Below are 23,585 nucleotides of genomic sequence, written 5' to 3'. Positions count from 1 at the left end.
ACAATGTAATAGATTTTAGGAAGCCCAGAAGTTGTGAACATGGAAAGTAATATAAATATTGGCATTTGTGCAACAATAAATTTTTGAAATGTCATTGGGCACCTAATGAAATCTTCCGTGCTGAAGACTTCTGCAATGAACTTCATGCAGGGATTGGGCATATTTGACACCATAGTGCCACAAGTGAACAGAACAGAAATGGTCCCCCAAAATTCCCATTCCATTTCTCGAAGCAGAAACAATTATTGAAATAATTGCTACTTTTGGAGGTTAACAGTGCTAAAATATTACGGGTATTTGGAGTTGGTGTATGTGTATTTCCCGATATAATAATGATACCTACTGTCCCCTTTAACCATTTTAGCAGAATTCTGGCCTCTTGTCTAACTTAACATGCATGTTGTGCAGTGACTATATTAATTGTATTGTAATGAGTGTTTTGGATAAAAATCTCGACTTGTACAAATCTTTTTTTATTGTAGTGTTAGTTTGTTTCTTTAGAGAATTTTAAAATTGATTTTATGTTTAAATTCTATTTTTATTGGAATACATGAATAGTGCAGTACGGTAGTAAACCCTTTCTGAAGTTGAGAATTTTAGATCACTAAAGTGAGCAGGCATGATCGGTAGTATGGTCTACTGCTGTTGTTGTGTTCCTTACTGTTCTAGTAATTTGCATTTTTTTCTTTTTTAACTTAGAGACTTCAACACAAATTTGCTGCTCTGTCAGGAAACCTTCCAGACCCCATCACAAGAATTCTTTATCCGACTGACTCAGACTTGTCTGCTCCCATTCTGTATGTCTGTGTTGCTTATCTGCCTTTTCTCAACCTTGGAAGTAGTTTCCAGGAAGTTTCGGTAAGGTGGGAAGTAAGAGTTGTTGTCTTTGCGTATTGCTGTGTGCATCCAAAAGATTTAGCCTAAATTCTAAAGAAATATTCCACAATTAATTTGGGGCGGCACAGTGGTTAGCACTGCTGCCTCACAGCACCAGGGACCTGGGTTCAATTCCCAGCTTGGGGTCACTGTCTGTGTGGAGTTTGTACATTCTCTCCATGTCCGTGCAAGTTTCCTCCGGGATCTCCGGTTTCCTCCCAGAGTCCAAAGATGTGCTGGTTAGGTGCATTGGCCATGCTGAATTACCCCTTAGTGTCAGGGGGAGTAAATGCGTGGGTTATGGGGATGGGGCCTGGATGGCAAACGAATGGCCTCCTTCTGCACTGTAGGATTCTATGAATATATAATTATTGTGGTCTCCCAGTGCACTTGCATTAAGTTTTATATGCATGAAATCACTTTAGAAAATATTTCATGCGACTGCAGGATTAGTTTATTGATTAGGATAAGCAGCGAATGGGAAAGAGTGAGTAATACTGCAAACATTTAACTGGATGCTAAGACAATGTGCCTCATCATTTGTTTGATGCATGCTATTAATTTGAGAGTTGATAGGGTTGAACAAACGAGCTTTAGTATTTCAGACATTTTGTTTTGGTGGTAAGTATTCCTAGGTATTGCTTTGTTTTCGGAAATGTTTTACCTGCAAGGCGTGCTAACAAGGAATGCCCAAGGCAGTTACACAGCCTTAGTCTGGCGTATTTCTTTAATGGAAAAGTAAAGGTCCAGTAATGTCTTGTTTGACTGACTACTTGCAGGATGAAACTCTGCCATCATCCATTGATGCCAAGAAATTGTGACAAAGCTCAACAACTTCGGGAGCTTTGCATTTGCGAGAACTACATGCTGTATTAGTGTTTCATTTCATTTCAGATGGTTGCAGCTATACTTTCAATGATGAATTGAAGCATTCAATCAATTGGCAACATAGCAAACCAGTCAGTTGGGGCAGGGCTTAACGGTGTTTAAAATTTGCCGTTACTAACATCACCAGCTCTGAATGGCTCGTTATAGCACTGTATTCATCTTTGAATTAAATTTTAGATTTAATCTACAATCGTAACCTTTTGTAAAAATAGAGCATTTATTCTGCATGAAGATAACTTTGTATTTGAGAGGCTTCTAATGGTGTGAAATTCCACCATGCGATATCTGTTTCGGCCTGAGACAATAAGTTCTAGTGAAGCCAATCTATTATTAATCAAATTGAAATAAGATGAAATCGTTGCAGTACAAATACTTCACAGTATCTACATTCTTTACGTTCATCAAGAATACGATAACCTGCTGATGACCAAAATTGGTAGCTTCGAGCTTCCGTATCTCATATAAATTGTGCTGTGTTTATACCCAGTCTAATTAACTAGATGACTAAGTAGTACATTTAAAAAAAAACTCAAGCTTTTCTAATACAAGTAAGTGTGAGAATATTTCTGCACACATCATCATATGTTATAATTCATTCCCTGGATGTAAACATCACACGGTGGCACAGTGGTTAGTACTGCTGCCTCACAGCGCCAGGGACCCAGGTTCAATTCCGGCCTCGGGTCACTCCCTGTGTGGAGTTTGCACGTTCTTCCCAAATCTGCATGGGTTTCCTCCGGGTGCTTCAGTTTCCTCCCACAGTCCAAAGATGTGTGGGTTAGGTGGATTGGCCATGCTAAATTGCCCCTTAGTATTGGGGGATTTGAAGGGTAAAATACGTGGGGTTGCGGGGATAGGGCCTGGGTGGGATTGTTGTCGATGCAGGCTTGATGGGCCAAATGGCCTCCTTCTGCACTATAGGGATTCAATGATAACCGCAATCTGATTGACAGTCTGTGGTTTTCGATTTGTAAAAGAATAAGTATCACTGACAGGACTGCATGTAATGCGCATCTCAAATTGCATTGACAAAGTAGATGAGAGCCGCCTTGAACCATGGTTCCACAATGCAAAAGGAAAAAAAAGAACTTTCACAACCACCAGACATCTCAAAAACGCTTTCAACAAGTGTTGTAATGTAAGAAATGCCACATTTTATTTATACTTTCACAGGATATGGCAATCACAGGCTAGGCTTGCATTTATTGTCTATGCTTAATTGCCCTTGAGAAGGTAGTGGTGAGCTGCCGCCTTGAACCTCTGCAATCCAGGTGGTTTAGGTACATGCATAGCAATGTTAAAAAGGGAGTTCCAGGATTTTGATCCAGCAGCAGTGAAGGAACAGCGAAATGGGTACAAGTCCGGCTGAAGTGTGACTTGGAGGACAACTTGTAGGTGGTAGTGTTCCCATGCACCTGCTGCTGTTCTTCCAGATAGTAAAGGTCACGGGTTTTGAAGTTTCTGAGTTGTTGCAGTGCAGTGGGGCGGCACGGTAGCACAGTGGTTAGCACTGCTGCTTCACAGCTCCAGGGACCTGGGTTCGATTCCCGGCTTGGGTCACTGTCTGTGTGGAGTTTGCACATTCTCCTCGTGTCTGCGTGGGTTTCCTCCGGGTGCTCCGGTTTCCTCCCACAGTCCAAAGATGTGCGGGTTAGGTTGATTGGCATGCTAAAAAAAAATTGCCCTTAGTGTTCTGAGATGCATAGGTTAGAGGGATTAGTGGGTAAATATGTAGGGATATAGGGGTAAGGCCTGGGTGGGTTTGTGGTCGGTGCAGACTCGATGGGCCGAATGGCCTCTTTCTGTACTGTAGGGTTTCTATGATTTCTATGATTCATCTAGTAAGAAGCACACACTGCTGCTACTGAACTTCAGCAGTGAAGAGATTCAACATCTAATTGATGGATGGGGTGCCAATAAAGCGGACTGCTTTGGCCTGGATGTTGTCAAACACCTTTTGAGTGTCGTTGGACCACATTCACCCAGGCAATTGGAGAGTGGGAATTTCACAGTATCTTCATTGCAGTGTTAATGTAAACCTTACTTGTAATAATAAATTACTGACTAATAATAATAAATAAATAAACACTCCTGACTTGTACCTCATAGGCAGGCTTTGGGAGTCAGGAGGTAAGTAACTTGTTGCAAAATTCCCAACCTCTGATCCATTCTTGTAGCCACAGTATTTTTATAGTTAGTATAGTTAAGCTTCTGGTCAATGGTAACCCTTGAGATGTTGATAGTGGGGCGTCGGTGATGGTAATGCCATTGAATGTCATGGGGAGATAGTTAGATGCTCTCTTTATTGGAGATGGTCATTGCTTGACACTTGTGCAACACAAATTTTACTTGCCACCTATCAGCCAAAGCTTAAATGTTGTTTGGGTCTTGCTGCATATGGGCATGAACAGTTCAGCTTTTGAGGAGTTGCGAATGGTACTTAATACTGTGCAATCATCAATGAACATATCCACTTTTGACCTTTTGATGGAAGGAAGGTTATTGATGAAGATGATTGGACCTAGGACATTACTACACTGAGGAACTTCAGCAGTGATGTCCTGAGGATAAGATAATTGGACTCCAACAATTCAGCATCTTCCTATGTGCTAAGTTTGGCTCCAACCACTGGAGAGTTTTTCCCCCCTTTTCCCAATTTTGCTCAGATTCCTTGATGCCGCACTTGGTTGAATGCTGCCTTGAGATCAAGTGCAATTACTTTCACCTCACTTCTTGAGTTCAGTTCTGTTGTCCATGTTTGGACCAAAATCGTAATGAGGTCAGTGGCCTTGGTGAAACCCAAACTGAGCATCGGCACGCCGCTTATTACTAAATGCTGCTTGATAGCACCGTTGACAACGACTTCCGTCACTTTGCTGATGATCAGGAGTAGTCTGGTGACTTGGTAATTGGTCGCATTAGATTTGTCCTACTTTTTGTAGAGGGGATGTATGTGGGTAATTTTCCACTCGGTCAGGTAGATGGCAGTGTTGTAGTTATAATGGAACAGCTTGGCTAGAAGCACAGCTGGTTCTGGAATTCAAGCATCAGTACTAATGCCTGGATGGTTTCCTGTATCCAGTGCCTTCAGCAATTGCACACAATGAACTCCATCAACCAGAATGTGATGATTTTTTGTTTTGGAGATGTTGGTATGTGGATAACTATTGGCCAAGACACCAGGGATAGCTCCTATGCTCTTCATCAAAACAACGCCATGGGATCTTTTGTGTCCAGTTAAGGGGTTCAATTTAGTATCGCATGTGAAAGACAGCACCTCCAGCAGTGCAGCTGTCCCTTGGTGCCGCACTGGAATGTCGAGTGATTTTTGTGCTCCTCCTGTAGTAAAACTTAAACTTCTGACTCAGATGTGAGAGTGCTGCCAAATGAGCCACAGCCATCGCAGTGCTATTCTTGTTATCCTTTCTGGTCCATTTAATATAACTAAGTGACTTCCGTGGCCACTTCAGAGGGCATATAAGAGTCAACCACATTGGTGTTGGAATGGAGTCAATTCTAGGTCCTGTTGATTAAGGATGACTGGTTTCTTTCCCTCGAGGACAGGAATAAACTAGTTGGGTTTTTAAGATAATCCAACAGCTCCATGGGACTGAATTTGTGGGTCAGGAATGGAGGTAAAAATATCTTGCTGGCCTGCGTGCATGCGCATGTGTGCGTGTCACCTTTAATACGACAAAAAACTTATCTCTATCACAATTAATCAAAATTCCAATGAGTAGGGTATAGTTGTATATACCTGTAGGGTATAGTTAGATATTGAATGATGTCAAAAGATGGGTGGAATTTAACATTGTATTCTAATTTGTTTAAACTTATTTTTAAACTTCAAGAATATATAGCCAGATCCTATATTGTAGCCTGTGTCTACAATGTGAAAGTAACATTTGTGTTTCACTCCTGTGGTACAGACATTGCACTTTCGGTAAAGAAGGTGGAAGAATTCTCTACTACATCTAAAATAAGTCAACAAGGGCCTTATTATCCAATGTTACAAATTTGTTTCACTGTACCCTCAATGCGCTAAAATGTTTTTTCGTTCCTTTTATTGAAGTTGTGTAGATTCCTCTATGGTAATTTGTCTTCTGAGTCTGTTTGTTTTGCTTTAGTGATGTGCCTCAAAAAAGTGATGGCTCGCTGGAGAATATGGTGATTGGTGAGAGGCCAGAGGTGGTTTACCACATGTTCCACATAGTGCTCTTTGGTTCATTGGCACTGATGTTCCAAGGGTAAGTGTGTCAATGGGATTGCAGGCGGTGTCTTGATATGGATAAAAAGCTGGTTAGTAGATAGGAAGCAAAGAGTTGGCATAAATGGGTCTTTTTCGGATGGGCAGTCAGTGACTAGTGGGGTTCCACAGGGATCTGTGCTAGGACTCCAACTATTCATGTTATATATTAATGATTTGGAAAAGGGAACTGAATGTATTATCTCCAAATTTGCAGATGATACAAAGTTGGGTGGGAGGGTGAGCTGTGAGGAGGGTGCAGAGATGCTTCAGCGTGATTAGGACAGGCGCAGTGTGTGGGCATATGCATGGCAGATGCAGTATCATGTGCATAAATGTGAGGTTACACTTTGGTAGCAATAATAGGAAGATATTCTTACTTGAATGAGTGTAAATTGAAAGAGGTGGCTACTCAGCAAGACCTTGGTGTCCTCGTGCATCAGTCGCTGAAAGTAAACGCACAGGTACAACAGGCAGTAAAGATAGCAAATGGCATGTTGGCCTTCATAGCGAGAGGATTTGAGTATAGGGATAGGGATGTTTTCCTGCAAATGTACAGGCCACACCTGGAGTATTGTGTGCAGTTTTGATGTTCCCAACAGAGGAAGGATGTCCTTGCTGTACAGAGGGAGTACAGCAAAGGTTTCCAGGTTGATTCCTGGGATGGCAGGTCTGTCATATGAGGAGAGACTAAGTTGGTTAGGATTGTATTCACTGGAGTTTAGAAGAATGAGAGGGGATCTCATAGAAACTTATAAAATTCTAACAGGGTTAGACAGAGTAGATTCAGAAAGAATGTTCCCAATGGTGGGTTTGTCCAGAACTCGGGGCCATTGTTTGAGGATAAGGGGTAAACCTTTTAGAACTGAGGTGAGGAGAAATTTCTTCACCCAGAGGGTGGTGAATGTGTGGAATTCACTATCACAGAATGTAATTGAGGCCAAAATGTTGTCTGATTTTCAAGAAGAAATTAGATATAGCACTAGGGGCTAAAGGGATCAAGGGATATGGGGGAGAAGGGGGGATCAGGATATTGAATTCGATGATCAGCCAGGATCAAAATGAATGACAGAGCAGGCTTTAAGGGCCGAATGGCCTACTCCTGCTTCTAGTTTCTAATGGAGATCCTATGGGCACCTTGTACAGTGATGCTGTAATAACTCAAGTTCTGGCAATCTCCATGGTGTTATGAGACGGATGGAAGAAATCTAGTAATCCATCGCTGGCCTCACTATGCCATTTTATAAAAAATTCACAGCTAATGAGGGCTGCACATGTTAATAAAATACAGCAGCTTTTTCCTCCTGTCTCAGTTCAATACTGAGTGGCGAGTAAGGTGAGGGAGTTAATTAATTTTCACTTTTTTGTTAAAGCTATGAGAAAGTTTTTAAAAGAAATAAAAGTTGTTTCCGCACTGATTGACTTTAAAATTACGGGACCTTAATTTTGTGACATGTGTAAAGGTGGAGATATTTCAGTCAGTCCCCCTGACATGGATACTTTCCAGTATCCATGGATAACGGTCTTTCTCTCTTTGCCCAGACCACTAGCAGCCAGTTGTAGCACTCCCACTTCTACCCTGGATCCGTAGATCTGTTATACGTTAACTTAGCACTGCCACGGATTGAAGCTGGGATCTTCATAAACCGACACTGAACAATGATTGTCCTGAAGAATCGTCACTTTATAAGAGATGTTGCTGTCTGAAAGGTTAGGTGGTACAGTTTGTGGTAGGGTTACATCTTTCTTCCTTGCGCACACAAAATTCCTGTTATCCTTTCCATATGTCACAAAATTAAGGTCCCGTAATTTTAAAGTCAATCAGTGTAGAAACAACTTTTATTTATTCCAAAAACTTTCTAAGAGGTTTTTAATTTTTCTTAATTAACTCATCAAAAGTGAGAGGAGGGGGGAGGGGGGAGTGGGGCAGAGATATATGTATCTAATGTGGTTAAAGTTTTCCCATTATTTATCCTTCTACGGTGGAGTTATTTCAGTCAGTCCCCAGGTGGTGGTGCTGTTGAGCTTCCTGTATGTAATTACACAGCTTTTGTTGACATTAGTGGAAATTCCCGGCCAAGTTAACCTGTCTAACTTCTATTTGTGATGCTTATTACAAAAACTTAAATGATTACTTACAATAACTCTTATCATACACTGTCTTCACAGCCTGAAGTATTTATGGACTCCTTATGCCTGTATGTTCACTGCCTTTGGTGTTTGCTCTCCTGAGATCTGGATGACTGTATTTAAGTGGTTGCGACTAAGAACAGTGCCTCCAGTGCTCCTGGTGAATTCAATATATTCCTTTAGATCATTGAAGACCACAAGATTTTTTAATTACTTTTTTTTCTACAGGAATAATATTCGTTGTATTTCTTTTTAATTTAGGCACTTATGTTGAGTACTGCAGTTCCAACAATAATAGGGTTTAGCATGTGGAAGGATGTGAGTACTTTTGCAAATTTCTTTTTCAGTGTTGTGATATATTAACAAACACCTTCATTAATCCGATGTGTTTTGAAATCACTTATGAAAAGTAGCTGGGCAGTTCAGACAGTGGGAAGGTGAGAGAAAGACATTTCTGGGCAGCTGATGAAAGTTTTCTCTTTCTGGCCAAGCTGATGATCTAGTTTACTTGATAGTTCAGGACTTGAGTGTGGCTAGAAAAAGAGACATGAGGTCGAAGCTTTTCACCTTGCACTCATCAAGACAGGGTGCTGATTGGTTGGCAAGTCAGCACCCTGATGTATTCTCCATGGCAATGCCTTGACCAATCATAACTGACTTGGGGGTGGCATGGTGGTGCACTGCTGCCTCACAGCTCCGAGGACACGGGTTCAATTCTTGCCTTGGGTGTCTCTGTGTGGAGTTTATACGTCCTTTCCGTGTCTGTGTGGGTTTCCTCCGGGTGCTCCGGTTTCCTCCCATAGTCCAAAGATGTGCAGGTTAGGTGGATTGAGAACCATGCCAAATTGCCCCTTAGTGTCCAAAGATGTGTAGGTTACATAGATTAGCCCTGGGGTAGATGCGTGGGGTGATTGGAATAGGGTGGGGGAGAGGGCCTGGGTAAGATACTCTGTCAGAGGGTCGTTGCAGACATGATGGGCCGAATGGCCTCTTCTGCACTGTAGGGATTCTATGATTTGCCAACCAAACAGCACCCTTTTCTCTGGCATTATGAATTATTGTTGGTATTCTTCCTTCTGTCCTGATGTGTGCAAGACAAAAAGCTTTCACAGTATGTCTCTTTTTTACAGCAATACTGATGGTATAGTCTGCCTTAATTCACTTAAATGTGACTACTTCTTGTTTGCTTTAAAGTATGATCATTGAAGGTTATGAATAAACCCAATGCCCTATGGTTTCAGAACAGTAAGAAATATAAAAAGGAAGTAATTCGGAGATTAGAAAGAGGGCTGTCAACATACAGAGAAAAAGCCAGAGTTTTTATAAGCACATATTGGGTAAAAGAATTGTCAAAGGACTGGGACTAAAAGGCGAAAGAAATCTAGTGTGCAAGGAATGAAGGAATGTGGAAATGTCTAAGTATTTGGGTTATGTTTATTATGATCATGTTCGAGACTGTTGATATTTAAATAGAAATCCGAATACCCAGTGATTAGTTGACAGAGCCACGTAACAAGATTTCACATTTTTAGACAAAAACAAATTTTTTTGCATATATAAAGAATTAAGCAAAACAAGCACTAGTAACTTTATGACTAATGTTATGAACTCAGTTCAATTTTTTACTTCACCCTCAAGAGTTTGCTCATACATTACAACAATCTTGAAGGGTCACTCACCTCCTTAGGGACCAACCCAAAGTATGCCACAGCCCTCCAGAATTTACTGCAATTCTCCTCAGTATTCCAGCTTTCTCCAATGTACGAGGTTTATGACGATCCTTCCATTAGATTTTGGCTAAGCAACCCTCCAATTTTTACTTGAGGACCACATACCTGTGGATTCCTCAGGTCCTTGTCCTAGCTGCCAGCAGATATAAAACTGCCTCCTCTCAGCCTTCAAGGTTATCTCTGCTGACTGCTTTCTGCCACAAGGCTCTGTTTATGACTACTGTAGATTTCTTCCTCTAACTCCAAACCACGCAAATCTTCCAGCTTCTTTCCCCCTTACAAATTTCAAACTGAGCTCAAGCCCCCATTTTGCACAGTGAATGATTAAGTTAACAATTTCTCTGCCTTGAGGTGTAGGCTGGGCTAGCATTCAATTTTGTTCGCTTTCCCATCTCAGTGAGTTGCAGCCAACCAAAAATCAAGTCAGCAGCTGCCTCTGTCTGTTCTCAAATTGAGCTGCTTACTTTTGTCAGCAAACACACAGATAAATTAAACAAAGGGACCTTCCAACCCCTATAGCTTATATGACAATGTGGCAGGCTTTGGGATGTTCCAAAACAGAAATGCAAACCAATTATGTTTTACCCTCAACACTACTCTTTGATCTTGTGACCCATTTGAATAATTTATATCTTAGGATATATTTTCCCTCTCTCCAGGCTAAGAGGTCCAGTTGCTGCTTAAATATTTTTTCACAATCAACGTTGACCTTATAAGATAAACACAGGTTAATTAAACTTAGGCTTGTTTGATTTGCCTTTACATTAGGTTGTTTATCAGATTCTCAACCAGGCTTTTTCATTTAGCGTGCACTTAACATTCAATTTACAATGTAAAAGTTATATTCCAAGCTTATGAATCATGAGCAAGATATTCTCAACATGTTTGTAGAGTGAATGGTGAAATAGGACTGTCTGAAGAAGCTGTAGAAGAAAAACACCCAAAGATAAACATTGAAAAGGAATCTATTTTTTAAAATAATTTTTAATAGTGGTAATGAGCCTAAAAGTAAAACAGAAGTCACAAGATTTAGATGGTACGCGCCTAGATTTCATAAGCAGATTGGGGAAAAGCTAGCAGAGGCACTCGCCATTATTTTCAAATATATTCAAATGTATTCATGTAACATGAAAAGACTGAAGGGTGTTCTATGTTATCCTGTTTAATAAAGGGGAACTAGATTAGCCAGGAAACTTCGGGTCACTAAATAGTCTTGGTTACAAGAACGTTTCTAGGGCCCATAGTTTAGGAAGAAATTAGTGCGTATATAGCAAAGCACAGACTGATCATCAGTTTGCAAAAAGCAGGTCATGCTTGACAAACCTAATTGATTTATTTTGAGGAAATCATAGGGGATCTATCTAATGGGAATGTGGTGAATGTTTTTTTTTGTATCTGGATATTCAGAAGTGTTTGATAAGGTGCTGCATAAGAGAATTCTTATAAATTAATGAACATGGTATCAAAGTAACACAGATAAAATGATGGGCTGAGGCTCAAAGCAAAGAGCAGGAATTAATTGATTGTTTCTGAGATTAATATGATAGGCTTACAGTGTGCTCTAGGGATCAGTGCTGGGGAAGGTCTCATTTGCCTAGAACAAAGAGAATCATATTGAAGTTAGTTGAAACTAAGAGAGGCTGGGAAACTGTCAGGAAGAATGCAGAAAATTAAATGAAAATGTTTACCATTTCTGGCTGAATATTCCCAAGTCAGCTGCAATCACGTTAATTACAAAGAGGCATCTCTGACCTGTCCCTCAAATGTATCTCCAGCCCAATCTCAAAGTGCCCTGCTGCTCAACTGTAATGCCTTCCATAGTTGAATTACCAATAAACTGGATTATACTTGAGAAATGGCCACTTCAGTGAGGTGCTGAAGGGTAGTTTGTGACTGGAACTGTATTATGGGATGTCATTGCATTCAGGAAGAAGGGACAAGGCAAATTTATTTATAATGGGACATTTCACTTGTTTATGTTAGTTTTGCTGGTCATGATGTATTTAACTTAAAGTACTTGCACATCAGTTCTTTCCAGATGTAATGGCCGAACTCTCTGAACTTCAGGAATTTTATGATTCTGATACTGTAGAGCTGATGAGCTGGATCAAGTAAGTTGTACCTTTGTGCGTGCGTGTCCATGTATTCATCTATGCAGTAGCTGGGAAATTGGTTTCATCATCAATGAAAAATGGGTTGGTGCAGCTGATAATGAAGACCTGAGGCTCACTGGGAATTTAGCCTGAGGTCTCATCTACAGGATCCCACATGCGAGCTTTGGTGCCAGTTAGGCAATTTGATGTAAAGCGTCAAATGATGCCCGAGACAATCCAGCCAACATCAACACAGAGAGCAGCCCAATGGTACTGTCTGGGGGGTAGGACAGAGGGAAGTGAGGCCGGAGGTATTAATTATTCTGGTAGCAGAAGGGGAACACTCTAATTAAAGCAGAAAAAAGATAGAGAGAGACAGCATTTAAAGAGGAGCAGAACAAAGAGAATGAGAGTAAGAAAGATGTGTACAGCTGTATGAGAGAGGGAGTTGGATGGCCTATCAAGTGTTTAAATGGAAAGCAAGATGGATGAAATAGGAAAGTGTTTCATTTCTCAGTGTTAATACCCCTCATCTTGAGGGAGAAAGAAATCACCCAACCACACTTATAAGGAATAATTTCTGTGATGCAATAGTATTTTACCACTGCAATATGAGATATATAGGCATATTTATATATACATAAAATATATGTGCATATAAATATTTACATTGCATGTGAACCAAATGCAGTCAATTCAACTCAATCGAAATGCTAATTTGATCTAGCTTTACTACTAATGTGCATTTAATTACCAGCTTTTGAGTGTAACTAGGGACTCTCAGTTTTAGCCTAATTCTCTCAGGGCAGATCATAACCTTCCATTTGTTATCAAATTTAGATGGAAAGCTGAACATGGTTGGATAAAGCGACAACAGTTGGTTGAGACAGAAACCAGATTATCTATCTGTACACTCTGGCACGTGTCATGCTAGAAGCTGTTTCATCAATCCGCACAATTGAACCTCTTCAGCAGATCCTACTCTGCATACAGCTGAGCCAGACAACTTTAGTTGAATACTCCAGCTTCATGCATAATAGCATTTTAATTTGCTGCCTGACATTCTACTTTGTTACGGAAGCTACACATCCGTGAACCTTCCAAATACATTACCTCACCTCAAACTGTATCTAAGAGGCAAAATAATTGCATGTTCATACTCTAAAGCCAGTAACAGCTGGACAGGTCAAGTGCAGCCCATTAAAACAGTATTCAACTCCATTCACTGTAGTTTCTCTTGTTCACAATATGACTATTTTCTTTTGTCTGGTGATGGAGATAGCTAAAGTAATTTGCAGGCGCTATTGAAAGCCATTTATAAACCTCAGGATTTTTCTTCTATCATGTTTCTGATTTGATTTCAAATACTTACTCTTTACTTTGGTTTTTCTGCTTTTATAGCGCCATTGCCGAGCACAGACCCATTTTTCCCATGTAGTAAGGGATTTTTAAAAATTATTTGATGGGGTGTAGGTGTTACTGCAAAGGCTAGCATTTGTTCCCTTCCCTAATGATCCTTTAACTGAGTGGCTTTCTCGGCCATTTCAGAGGTCAGTTAAGGGTCAACCACATTATGGATGTGGAATCACATGTAGGCCAGATGTAGGGTTTCCTTCCCTAAAAGACATTACTGAACCAGGTGGGTTTTTAAACAACAAAAAAAAAGATAGTTTTGTGGTCACAATTAGTGAGACTGGCTTTCAATTCCAGATTTTATTAATTGAACTTAAATTCTATTAGCTGCCATGCTGTCCTCTGGATTGTGAGTGAAGTTACCACTCTGCCACCATCTTTCCTGGTGCTGGTATTTAAAGTTTCTTTTAAGGAGCAAGTCCTCTGCCATAATATTTATTTTTAAAAAAAGTTGGGATCTGTCGGTAGATTCAGCTTTTCAACTAAGGTTTATTTTCAAGCTGGGGGAATTAGCTCACATGGTAGAGTGCTCGCTCGGTTGGCATGGTGGCACAATGGTTAGCACTGCTGCCTCACAATGGTTAGCACTGCTGCCTCACAATGGTTAGCACTGCTGCCTCACAGTGGTTAGCACTGCTGCCTCACAGTGGTCAGCACTGCTGCCTCACAGTGGTCAGCACTGCTGCCTCACAGTGGTCAGCACTGCTGCCTCACAGTGGTCAGCACTGCTGCCTCAGTGGTCAGCACTGCTGCCTCACAGTGGTCAGCACTGCTGCCTCACAGTGGTCAGCACTGCAGCCTCACAGTGGTCAGCACTGCAGCCTCACAGCGCCAGGAACTCTGGTTTGATTCCCAGTTTGGATCACTGTGTGGAGTCTGCACGTTCTCCTCCGGTTGCTCCGGTTTCCTTCCACAGTCTGAAAGATGTGCTGGTTAGATGCATTGGCTGTGCTAAAATTTCCCTCACTGTACCCAAACTAGGGGAGTTTTGCAATAACTTCATTGCAGTGTTAATGTTAGCCTACTTGTGACACTAATAAATAAACTTAAACTTAAAATTTAAAAAACTTGGAGAGGTAGTGGGATTGGTGCCTATTTAGCATACAAGACTACGGACAAAGTGCTGGAAAATGGGATAAGAATAGGTAGGTGTTTGGTGGCCGGTTCAGACACAATGGGCTGATGGGCCTCTTTCTGTGCTGTAAAACTCTATGGGGGCGATTCTCCCAAATAAATTCGAAGTGTTGAATTGGTGGGAAAAATGGTGTAATTCACAATTGTTTTTTCAGTGGGAGTTCAGACTCGAATCTCCCACACTCTGCAATGCAGAGGTCACAATCATGAATATCATTAAAAGCTCGGAGGGTGGGGCCTATTCACGCCAGAGTCTGACAGTTTGGGAACTCTGTGCATGAGCAGTGGCCCCGAACTGTCAGCCTGCAATTTGCCGGAGAGCAAAGGGCCAGCCTCGACCCTCCCCGTCCCCAACCTGGTGCCCTGATAACTGGCCGCCTTCCTGCCCCATTCGACCCCAATGCAGAGAGGCAGCGGGACCCCCCACCCCACAGATTTCCTGATGGGCAGTGCCAAGGTGCCCCCTGGGCATGAGCATTTTACCCCTTGGGCAGTGCCAGGGGGCACAGGCAGGGTGCCCATGCCCCCGGAGTACCACCACACTCCCGACTCCCTGTGGGGCCCCAATTGCCCCCTTCACTCCAGTGGAATCTCCCGCTAGTTCCTTGAAAGTGGGGAGCTACTCTAAACCCCGCCGGAGTTAAATTGTACTGGCGGAGTGGGAGATGCTATCGGGCCTGGAGAATTCAGTCCTGGACCCAATAATCACATTCAAATTACATTAAAAATAGATTAAAATGACTTACCTGGTCTTTCCGCCGGTTTCCAGTGTGGTCCCGACCGCTCCTGCTTTCCGGCAGTGGGAGACGAGCTTGCATCGGGAACGCATGCGCGAACCCCGCGTATCGGCGCCCGTGTGTGTCTCCCGTTCTGATCCACCATCGGAGTGGGAGAACCGCCCCCTATGACTCTATAATTTTGATCTTCATACCAATAAAAGACAAATCTTACCATTTTTGGAAATGGATGCTGGTGCCCTCTCTGCCTCTTTCACATATGCCACATATATAATTTTCCTGCTTCAGAAAATGGGCAAGGGATTGAGTGCTTTGTAACTTTGCACTTCATTGTGTGTGAAGTGCTTCAGGATGCCCTGACTGAAGTGATAAGGAGCTTTCTCGATGCAAATTTGTTCGCTCATTCTCTGCCTAAAGATATGAGGTTTTTCTACCCTCCACAAATGTCTGTCTCATTTCAGAAGCTTACAGTTTTGTGTAAACCTCCTTTTGTATACCAGTGAGCCAGATTATTGGTGCCTTTACCTTCATTTTAAACACATTTGTCATTTCTGTACTTTAAAGTTTGGAAGTTGTTTAAAAAAAACTATTTTGATTTTTATTGCTCTTGTCGCTTAGAAGACAAACCCCAGCTGCTGCTGTGTTTGCTGGAAGTATGCAACTTATGGGAACTGTGAAACTCTGTACTGGCCGAACAGTGACCACCCATCCACTCTATTCAGATAGAGACCTACGAAAACGGACAGAGGAGGTAAGTACCTCTTATTGGCTTGACAAAAAGTATTCTATGTTATATACTAGTTATACTGGTGAGGCATTGTATTAGTTTGGCACTGAAACGCAACCGAATCAGTTGTGCATTTTAGATGCTTGCTTCTGTACGGACCCACCCAATGATTCAATTGAAAGATGTGATATTCATTGTGGTACAGATAAATGGGGGGGGAGGTTTGATTGCATGCTCAGTTATCCCCTTAACTGGGATCCAGATGTAGGGCTCTTATGGTTGGTCTTAAGAACAAAGAACAATACAGCACAGGAACAGGCCCTTCGGCCCTCCAAGCCCGTGCCGCTCCCTGGTCCAAACTAGACCATTCTTTTGTATCCCTCCATTCCCACTCTGTTCATGTGGCTATCTAGATAAGTCTTAAACGTTCCCAGTGTGTCCGCCTCCACCACCTTGCCTGGCAGCGCATTCCAGGCCCCCACCACCCTCTGTGTAAAATATGTCCTTCTGATATCTGTGTTAAACCTCCCCCCCTTCACCTTGAACCTATGACCTCTCGTGAACGTCACCACCGACCTGGGGAAAAGCTTCCCACCGTTCACCCTATCTATGCCTTTCATAATTTTATACACCTCTATTAAGTCTCCCCTCATCCTCCGTCTTTCCAGGGAGAACAACCCCAGTTTACCCAATCTCTCCTCATAACTATGCCTCTCCATACCAGGCAACATCCTGGTAAACCTCCTCTGTACTCTCTCCAAAGCCTCCACGTCCTTCTGGTAGTGTGGCGACCAGAACTGGACGCAGTATTCCAAATGCGGCCGAACCGACGTTCTATACATCTGCAACATCAGACCCCAACTTTTATACTCTATGCCCCGTCCTTTAAAGGCAAGCATGCCATGTGCCTTCTTCACCACCTTCTCCACCTGTGACGTCACCTTCAAGGATCTGTGGACTTGCACACCCAGGTCCCTCTGCGTACCTACACCCTTTATGGTTCTGCCATGTCTTTGCACCACAGTCCAGGAAGTGGAGGGTAGGCCACTGACTGCTCCTGATTATTATGTTCTACTGAACCCTGCTGAACAGTGTCTGGCTGGATAGCTGGTTATTAGACGATGATCATGATCCACTGTGATGCTCACACATTTCCACTTTATGCCTACACTCTTTCTATGTTCATCCATGAAGAATGACCATTTGGCTAAAATACTGAGGGGCTAATGCCTTTGGAATCCTCTCCTCTCATGAATTAGCACCGTCTCCATAGAAGGCAAAAAGGGTTATGTTTTTGTTCTCGAGGTTAATGTTACTACAAGTGTAAATTTAAATACATTAATTTTTAGTGCGACGGGTTAAAGCAGGAACATTTCTTTTCATAGAGTGGCAAATCCATGGTTTGGGGCTTTTGATGCCACTTTGCTGCTTTGGTTTCAGAATTTTATTGTTTTGTCATTAGATCTACCAGGTATATTCTAGAAGATCTGCAGAAGATATTTATATGATTCTCATATCATATAAAGCTGATTATTTCATAATTGAAGAAGGAATTTGTAACGACATGGGACCAGTGAAAGGCTGCCGTGTAAAGGACTTGCTGGATGCTGCAAATGGCCATGTAAGTTTCATTAAAGATCTATTTTCCAATACTCATGCATTGGATTGGCAGGAAGAGTGAAATGGTATTTGGTTATGATGAAGCATAATATTGTAATGAAAAGCCCCTAATTGTTCCCTTGTTTTCTGAGACATTCTTGGCTTCTATTTTCTTCTCAGTTTGTATCTGCCTAACGCTAAGTCCTGTGGCTATATTGTAGGAATTAATATTTTTATCAAAATTTACCTCAGTGGTTGGGAGGAAGTTTCAGCCCAAGTTTCCCTCATTTGTCTTTAGACATATTAGATGATACATTTTGTGTGGTAAACGTCTTTTAGTTTTCCCTTTACCGAGAGAAGTGATTTGTATAGTTTATTGCCTCAGTGCAAGCACCCCAACCCCAGGCCCAGGCCATCAGTCTTTTGATGTTAAAGTTGCTACTTTTTGTTGCAAACTCTTCGAGTTCTAACACATTCTCGCTCCCTACAAAGAGTCAAAGATCTCAAAAGTTGTGAGTTTCTGGAATCTGTTCCTCAAAAGACAGTGGAAGCAGAGTGTTTGGATATTTTTAAGGCAGAGCTAGATAGGTCCTTGATTAACAAGGGGGTGAAAGGTTATCGGGGATATGCGGGAATGTGGGATTGAAGTCACAATCAGGTCAGCCATGATCTCATTGAATGGCGGAGCAGGTTTAAGAGGCTGAAAATCTGAAATATTTCCAGCACTTTTTATTTTTATGGTGGAAAATAGTTTCAGTTCTGATTTCAGCTTCCATTGCATAAAGATATACCCCACAAGATATAATTCTTTGTTTTACAACATTCTAAAGCTTTTAAAAATTTATTCATTTAAGGCACATGGGCATCTCTGGCAAAGCCAGCATTTATTGCCCATTCCCAATTACCCTCAACTGAGCAGATTACCAAACCATTTCAGAGGACAGATAAGAGTCAACCACATTGCTATGGATCTGGATTCGCAAAATCCAGACTGAGTAAGAGCAGTAACTTTCTTTCCCTAAAGCTCATTAGTGAACCAGATAGGTTTTTATACCAATATGGTGGTAAAAAAAATTAAGTGACAGTTTACAGTTCACATGGCAGATCACATCACATCAAAGATTTTCATAGACTTTTGTAGGTTAAGCAAATACTATAATTCTATAATTATATAATGGATATTAAAAGCTTTTCTATGTTGCCTTGAGGCACTTCAATCACATGTCTTTTATGTATCTGCATTATTAATGTGTACATAGAATATACAGCGCAGAAACAGGCCACTTGGCAAACTAGTCTATGTGTTGTTAATGCTCAATGAGCCTCCTCCCATCCCATCTGCCTTATCTCAGCTTATCAGCAGACCTTTCTATCCCTTTTCACCCTGTAGTTGTCTGTTTCCTGCTGAAAGCATCTAAACCATTTGTCTCGAACATTTTTTATGGTAGCACATTCCACATTCTAACCACTCTCTGAGTAAAGACTTTTCTCCTTATTTCTCTATTAGTTTATTAGTATTCATCTCATTTTAATGCCCCCTAGTTGAGGATTCCCCCACAAGTGAAAACATTCTCTTCACCTCTGAGTCTTCTACTTTCGTAAGAACCCCACGCTGTTCAATATTGCTTCATAGCTGTAATCTCTCAGTTCTGGCATCATCACTGTAAATCTTTTCTGAACTTTCTCCAGAACTTCTCTGTCCTTTTTTATGGTACAGAGGCTAGGACTCTACACAATAGTCTAAACCTGAGCAGGACCTGTACAAGTTTGACATAATTTCTCTGTTTTTAAATCCTGTACTGCTAGAAATGAATGCTAGTGCTTTGTTAGCATTTTAATTCATTTGCTTTTTTTTAAAGGTACTGTGTTTTAAATACCAGTTTAAAAATTAAACTTGTGTCCTTTTTAGCATTGAATGTATGTCCTTTTTTAGAAGTGGAAGAGAAAGTAAATCACCAATCCTGCTATCTGACAGTAGCATTGCATTTTTGTGCAGTATTTCTGATAAGTATATGCTGTAATTCTCCGACCTCATCCACAGCTGGGCTTCCCTGATGCTGCTGCAGTGAATGGAGTTTTGGCTGAGTGCCAAATTCTCCGTTTCTCGCTGGCAACACTGGCGGGGTGAATGAGAATCCTGCCCATAATGTAAGCCTTTTATCAATGAAGAGGGTTGTGCATCTGGAGCTAATCATTTCAAAGTGAGTTTAATCAGCAGTCGCAAAAGTAGTTCTTTCTTCTCTATAAATCAGAGAATTTTGTCTAAAGGCAACAGTTGGAGAGCAGAAAGTATGGAAAAATTCTTGCACTGGAAGAGTGTGATGAGCGGGGTGTTGCACAGTGGTCTTCGTCACTACTACGTACATAAATGGTTAGACGTAATGGAAAGAATTGAATGATCAATGTCAACATTTTCTGGTGAGGCTAAATTGACGAGTAAGACACATTGTGGTGCGATTGAAAGATTGCAAGGTAAGGTTGTAGGATGAAAATTAGTTTGCTCTGGGAAAGAGAAATGGCCAGGCGCGCAAATCAGTCTGTCAAGTTCCCGACTCAAAAATAGTCCCACCATTCCAGCAGGGACTAAGGTTAGAAAATTCTGGCCATTGAGTAGGCAAGGAGGTAATGTTGAACTTGTACAAGAACTTAGTTGGACTTCATCTAGATTATTGTGTACATTTTGGAGGCCCCATTAGAAGGAATAATGCAACATGTACACGTATTCATAGATGCACAGAACTATTATCTGGGATGATAGATTACAGTTATGAAAAACATTTGAGAATTGGCACTTTTTTGCTTTCGTTGAGGATAAATGTTAACCTGAAAAGTGTCCTTCAAAATGATGGAGTGACAATAAGATAAGTAATGATGGATTGTTTCCTGTAGTAGTTCAGAGAGCAATGAAAGGGCAGAAAGTTAAGATAATTGCAAACCAAAGGGGTTAGAAACAAAATATTTACACAGAGGCTGATTAGAGTGCGAAACTCTGCTACAAATTGCCAGAACAGATTTCATAGCACTTTTTAAGGGAAAGAAATGAAATTGCCCTTCTCGTGTATCTAAATGATAAGGGAAGTGAGCAGAGGATTGGCGTTATTCTTGGCTCATGCACAAAAACACAAGTGCAAACTTCAATGAGCTTAATTTTCCTGTACTATAAATAATTTGCAACTGAAACTCTTGAATAAACCCCTGTGCTTTAGCATGTGAAGGCCACTGTTTCTGACTGTTTTGATGTGCATACTCACTCTGTGTTGGCAACTGCAATTTTATTTATTTTTCTTTTCCTTTACCAGATACTTTATGGTGAAGGAGACAGCGATGCAAACTATGCATTTTCCCTGTATGGACGATTTTGCCATGAGATTAAGCTGGACTATTCTCCATATGTCAACTACTTCACTCGTGTTTACTGGAATAGGTCCTATCGCGTGTACAGAGTCAATACACTGATATCATTTCAATACTAATGAAGATTGAAACCTTCCCGGTCGCCATCCTCATTAGTGTTGCATATATTTAATTTTTGTGTTGAAGCAATGTCTCATTTTAAAATGGAACTTTGAAAAGCATATAAATAACATTGTTTTTTTTAAGTTATTTTTTACAAATTAGTCTGAAGTGAAAAGAGGGCAAATCTTGCTTTTTGGAATCACCCTCATGTGGTTCAGAATGGAGGTCTAAAACAAAATCTCGCATCAGGTTGAAATAAGTGGATTCGTATCTATTAATTCAGCTAGAGAACCGTATTGTATTTACTTCTTTGGATACGAAACAGACCTACTAAGCTACACGTAGTCTTAAATAAAAAACCACAGCACTCTAGGCAGAGCTTAAGCATTCTTGGCCATTGTGTGTACTGAGTCTACATGCCTGAGCTCTGCCCAAAGTTTAGCAACTTTTATGTCAGCTGTAAACATTTTTTTTAATAAAGTGTTATAGTGGGTAATGTATTTCATTCACTGTTTTTGGTTTCAGACACCTGAGAAACAGCTCCTTTGCATTGAATCTTTGAGGCCTTACTAAAAATTGTTATTGCGAATGACCAAGTTAATGCTGTTTTATTAAATTGCTAGCTTGGTAAATTGAAAGTGGAACATCTTTTAGAACAGCCTTGCTTATCATCCATGCAGTGCATGTGTACAGTAAATTATCTGTTCTTTCATCTTGTACATTACGAATGAATTGCATTTTGTATCTAATTATTAGGCACCACGTATTTTTAATTTTGAGTTGCAAGAAGGCCTAGCTTTCTAAGGAGTGATTTAACAAGGAAGAAGTTTGTTCTTTTACTTGTTTTATTTTGGAAGAAGTATATTTTGAGCCTCTCACTCCTGCTGCCATGAGCCGTCTTCCAGAACATCATACGAGGGGAAAAATGAAGATGAACTGGAAGGAGGCACTTCAAGATTATTCAGGCAATGCTGGTGATGTATTTTGCTGCTCAGTAATGTCCTTTTTTGGGGCCTATTTCTCAGGCCGGTATTAGGAAGGATACCACCATAGTCCCAAAGGTGGGAAGCAAGTGACTTGGCTTTTCCATTTCAGCACCTTTACTGAGAATAGAAAAATATAGAAGAGGAAAATAGAGAAAGAAAACACCAAATTCAACTTTAAAAAAAAAAAAATTTCAAGTGGAAAGAGCTGTTATATGTGAGGCACTTAACTCGAGGATCTATTTTGCAATCTAGACCAGATTGAATGGATAAATGCCTCTGCTTAGTGGCTGAAATGACCTTTGTAAATGAATTTGAATACAGTCTCAATCCAGTTCCATGTGTGCATGGCCTGCAACACAAATCTAATCTTACCCAGAAAAGCCACAGGATGCCGAGTGTGGAGAACAGAGGAGGCGAGTCACACTGGGGCAACAGGGAGTAATCTTTCGCAGGTGGAAGAGTAGAGATGGCTTTACTCTGCAATAAAAAAAAATGTTAGAGATACTCAGCAGGTCTGACAGCATCAGTGGAGAGAGAAAAGCTGAATTAATATTTCGAGTCCAATATGTCGACTCTTCATCTGGCGGTTCTATGCCTCACCCGAGAATACTTGATGCTATCACCAGCTGCCTCAAGTGGAAAGTGTTCCATTCCTAAGCACAGCACTCCTCCCCTTAATGAGCTGGAAAAGAAACTGAAGTTGTCCTTTTGATTTTGTGCATTTTTAAATGGTATTCTATAACTGCAAATTGGTGTCTCGTTAGGTGGGGGAAATAGTAGGGAAATGAAAGCAGAGTATCCACTTAAAATGCTTTGTAAAAAGAGGCCTGGGTATTGGAGAGTTTAGAAAAATGTCTTTTACAACTTGTGTTACATTTGTTAGATCGTAAAATACATTTTTATTTCAACTGTCATGTTTGTCAAAGAACATTCTGCATGGTGTGGATTAAAATAAATGAATATAGTGATGAGGCGTTTAAGAGGGAATTGACTGTTGAAAGTGAGAAAGTTAATCCTGATACATTGAAAAAGTAGTAAGGTGAAGGGGATAGTTTCTGGGATAGGGGTAGGCTAATTGTCCCCTCAAGCCTGTTGTGCCATTCAATTACAAATAGATCATGGTTGTTATGTACTTCAACCAAATTTATTCACTTTTGCTTGACCCACTTACCTATCAAACTTCCTGAAAATTTATCTTGACCCAACATCCATAGTGTTTGGAAAATTAAGTTCTGAAATTCACACCATCTTTTGAGGCGGGGGGGGGGGGGGGGGGGGGTGCAGAGAGTGTTTCATGATTTCACTCCTAAATAGTGAGCAAATTAGAGATTATGTCCCCTTGTTCTGGATTCTCATACCAGGGGAAATCTGCCTTTGTACACCTTTGATGCTTAAGTATCTCAATCAGATCACCCGTTCAACCTTTTAAACTCGATGAAATACAAACCAACTTTACGCAACCTTGCTTCACAATTTAACCCTTTTTAATCCCTGGTATAATTCTGGTGAATCTCCAGTGTACTCTCTCCAAGACCAGTTTATCTTTCCTGAGGTGCAATGCCCAAAACTG

At 41.0% G+C, this 23,585-nt stretch overlaps 1 protein-coding gene across 1 annotated transcript in view; it reads left to right on the top strand.

Moving 5' to 3' along the window:
* The window catches only part of LOC144495672 (putative C-mannosyltransferase DPY19L4), a 69,015-nt gene extending 45,750 nt beyond the window's left edge, over nt 1-23,265 (top strand). The window contains exons 12-19 of the mRNA XM_078215966.1: nt 700-858; nt 5,892-6,011; nt 8,180-8,300; nt 8,402-8,458; nt 11,899-11,981; nt 15,866-15,998; nt 17,437-17,595; nt 20,873-23,265. Of these exons, the coding sequence (XP_078072092.1) occupies nt 700-858; nt 5,892-6,011; nt 8,180-8,300; nt 8,402-8,458; nt 11,899-11,981; nt 15,866-15,998; nt 17,437-17,595; nt 20,873-21,046 (1,006 nt within the window). The 3' untranslated portion in view covers nt 21,047-23,265. The remainder of the gene's footprint in view (nt 1-699; nt 859-5,891; nt 6,012-8,179; nt 8,301-8,401; nt 8,459-11,898; nt 11,982-15,865; nt 15,999-17,436; nt 17,596-20,872) is intronic.
* The last annotated feature ends 320 nt before the right edge of the window (nt 23,266-23,585 follow it).

The sequence above is a fragment of the Mustelus asterias genome, chromosome 7 (genome assembly GCF_964213995.1).
Source record: "Mustelus asterias chromosome 7, sMusAst1.hap1.1, whole genome shotgun sequence".
Classification (NCBI taxonomy): domain Eukaryota; kingdom Metazoa; phylum Chordata; class Chondrichthyes; order Carcharhiniformes; family Triakidae; genus Mustelus; species Mustelus asterias.
Note: the sequence above shows the minus strand (reverse complement) of the source record. Positions and strands in the feature narration are given on the sequence as shown.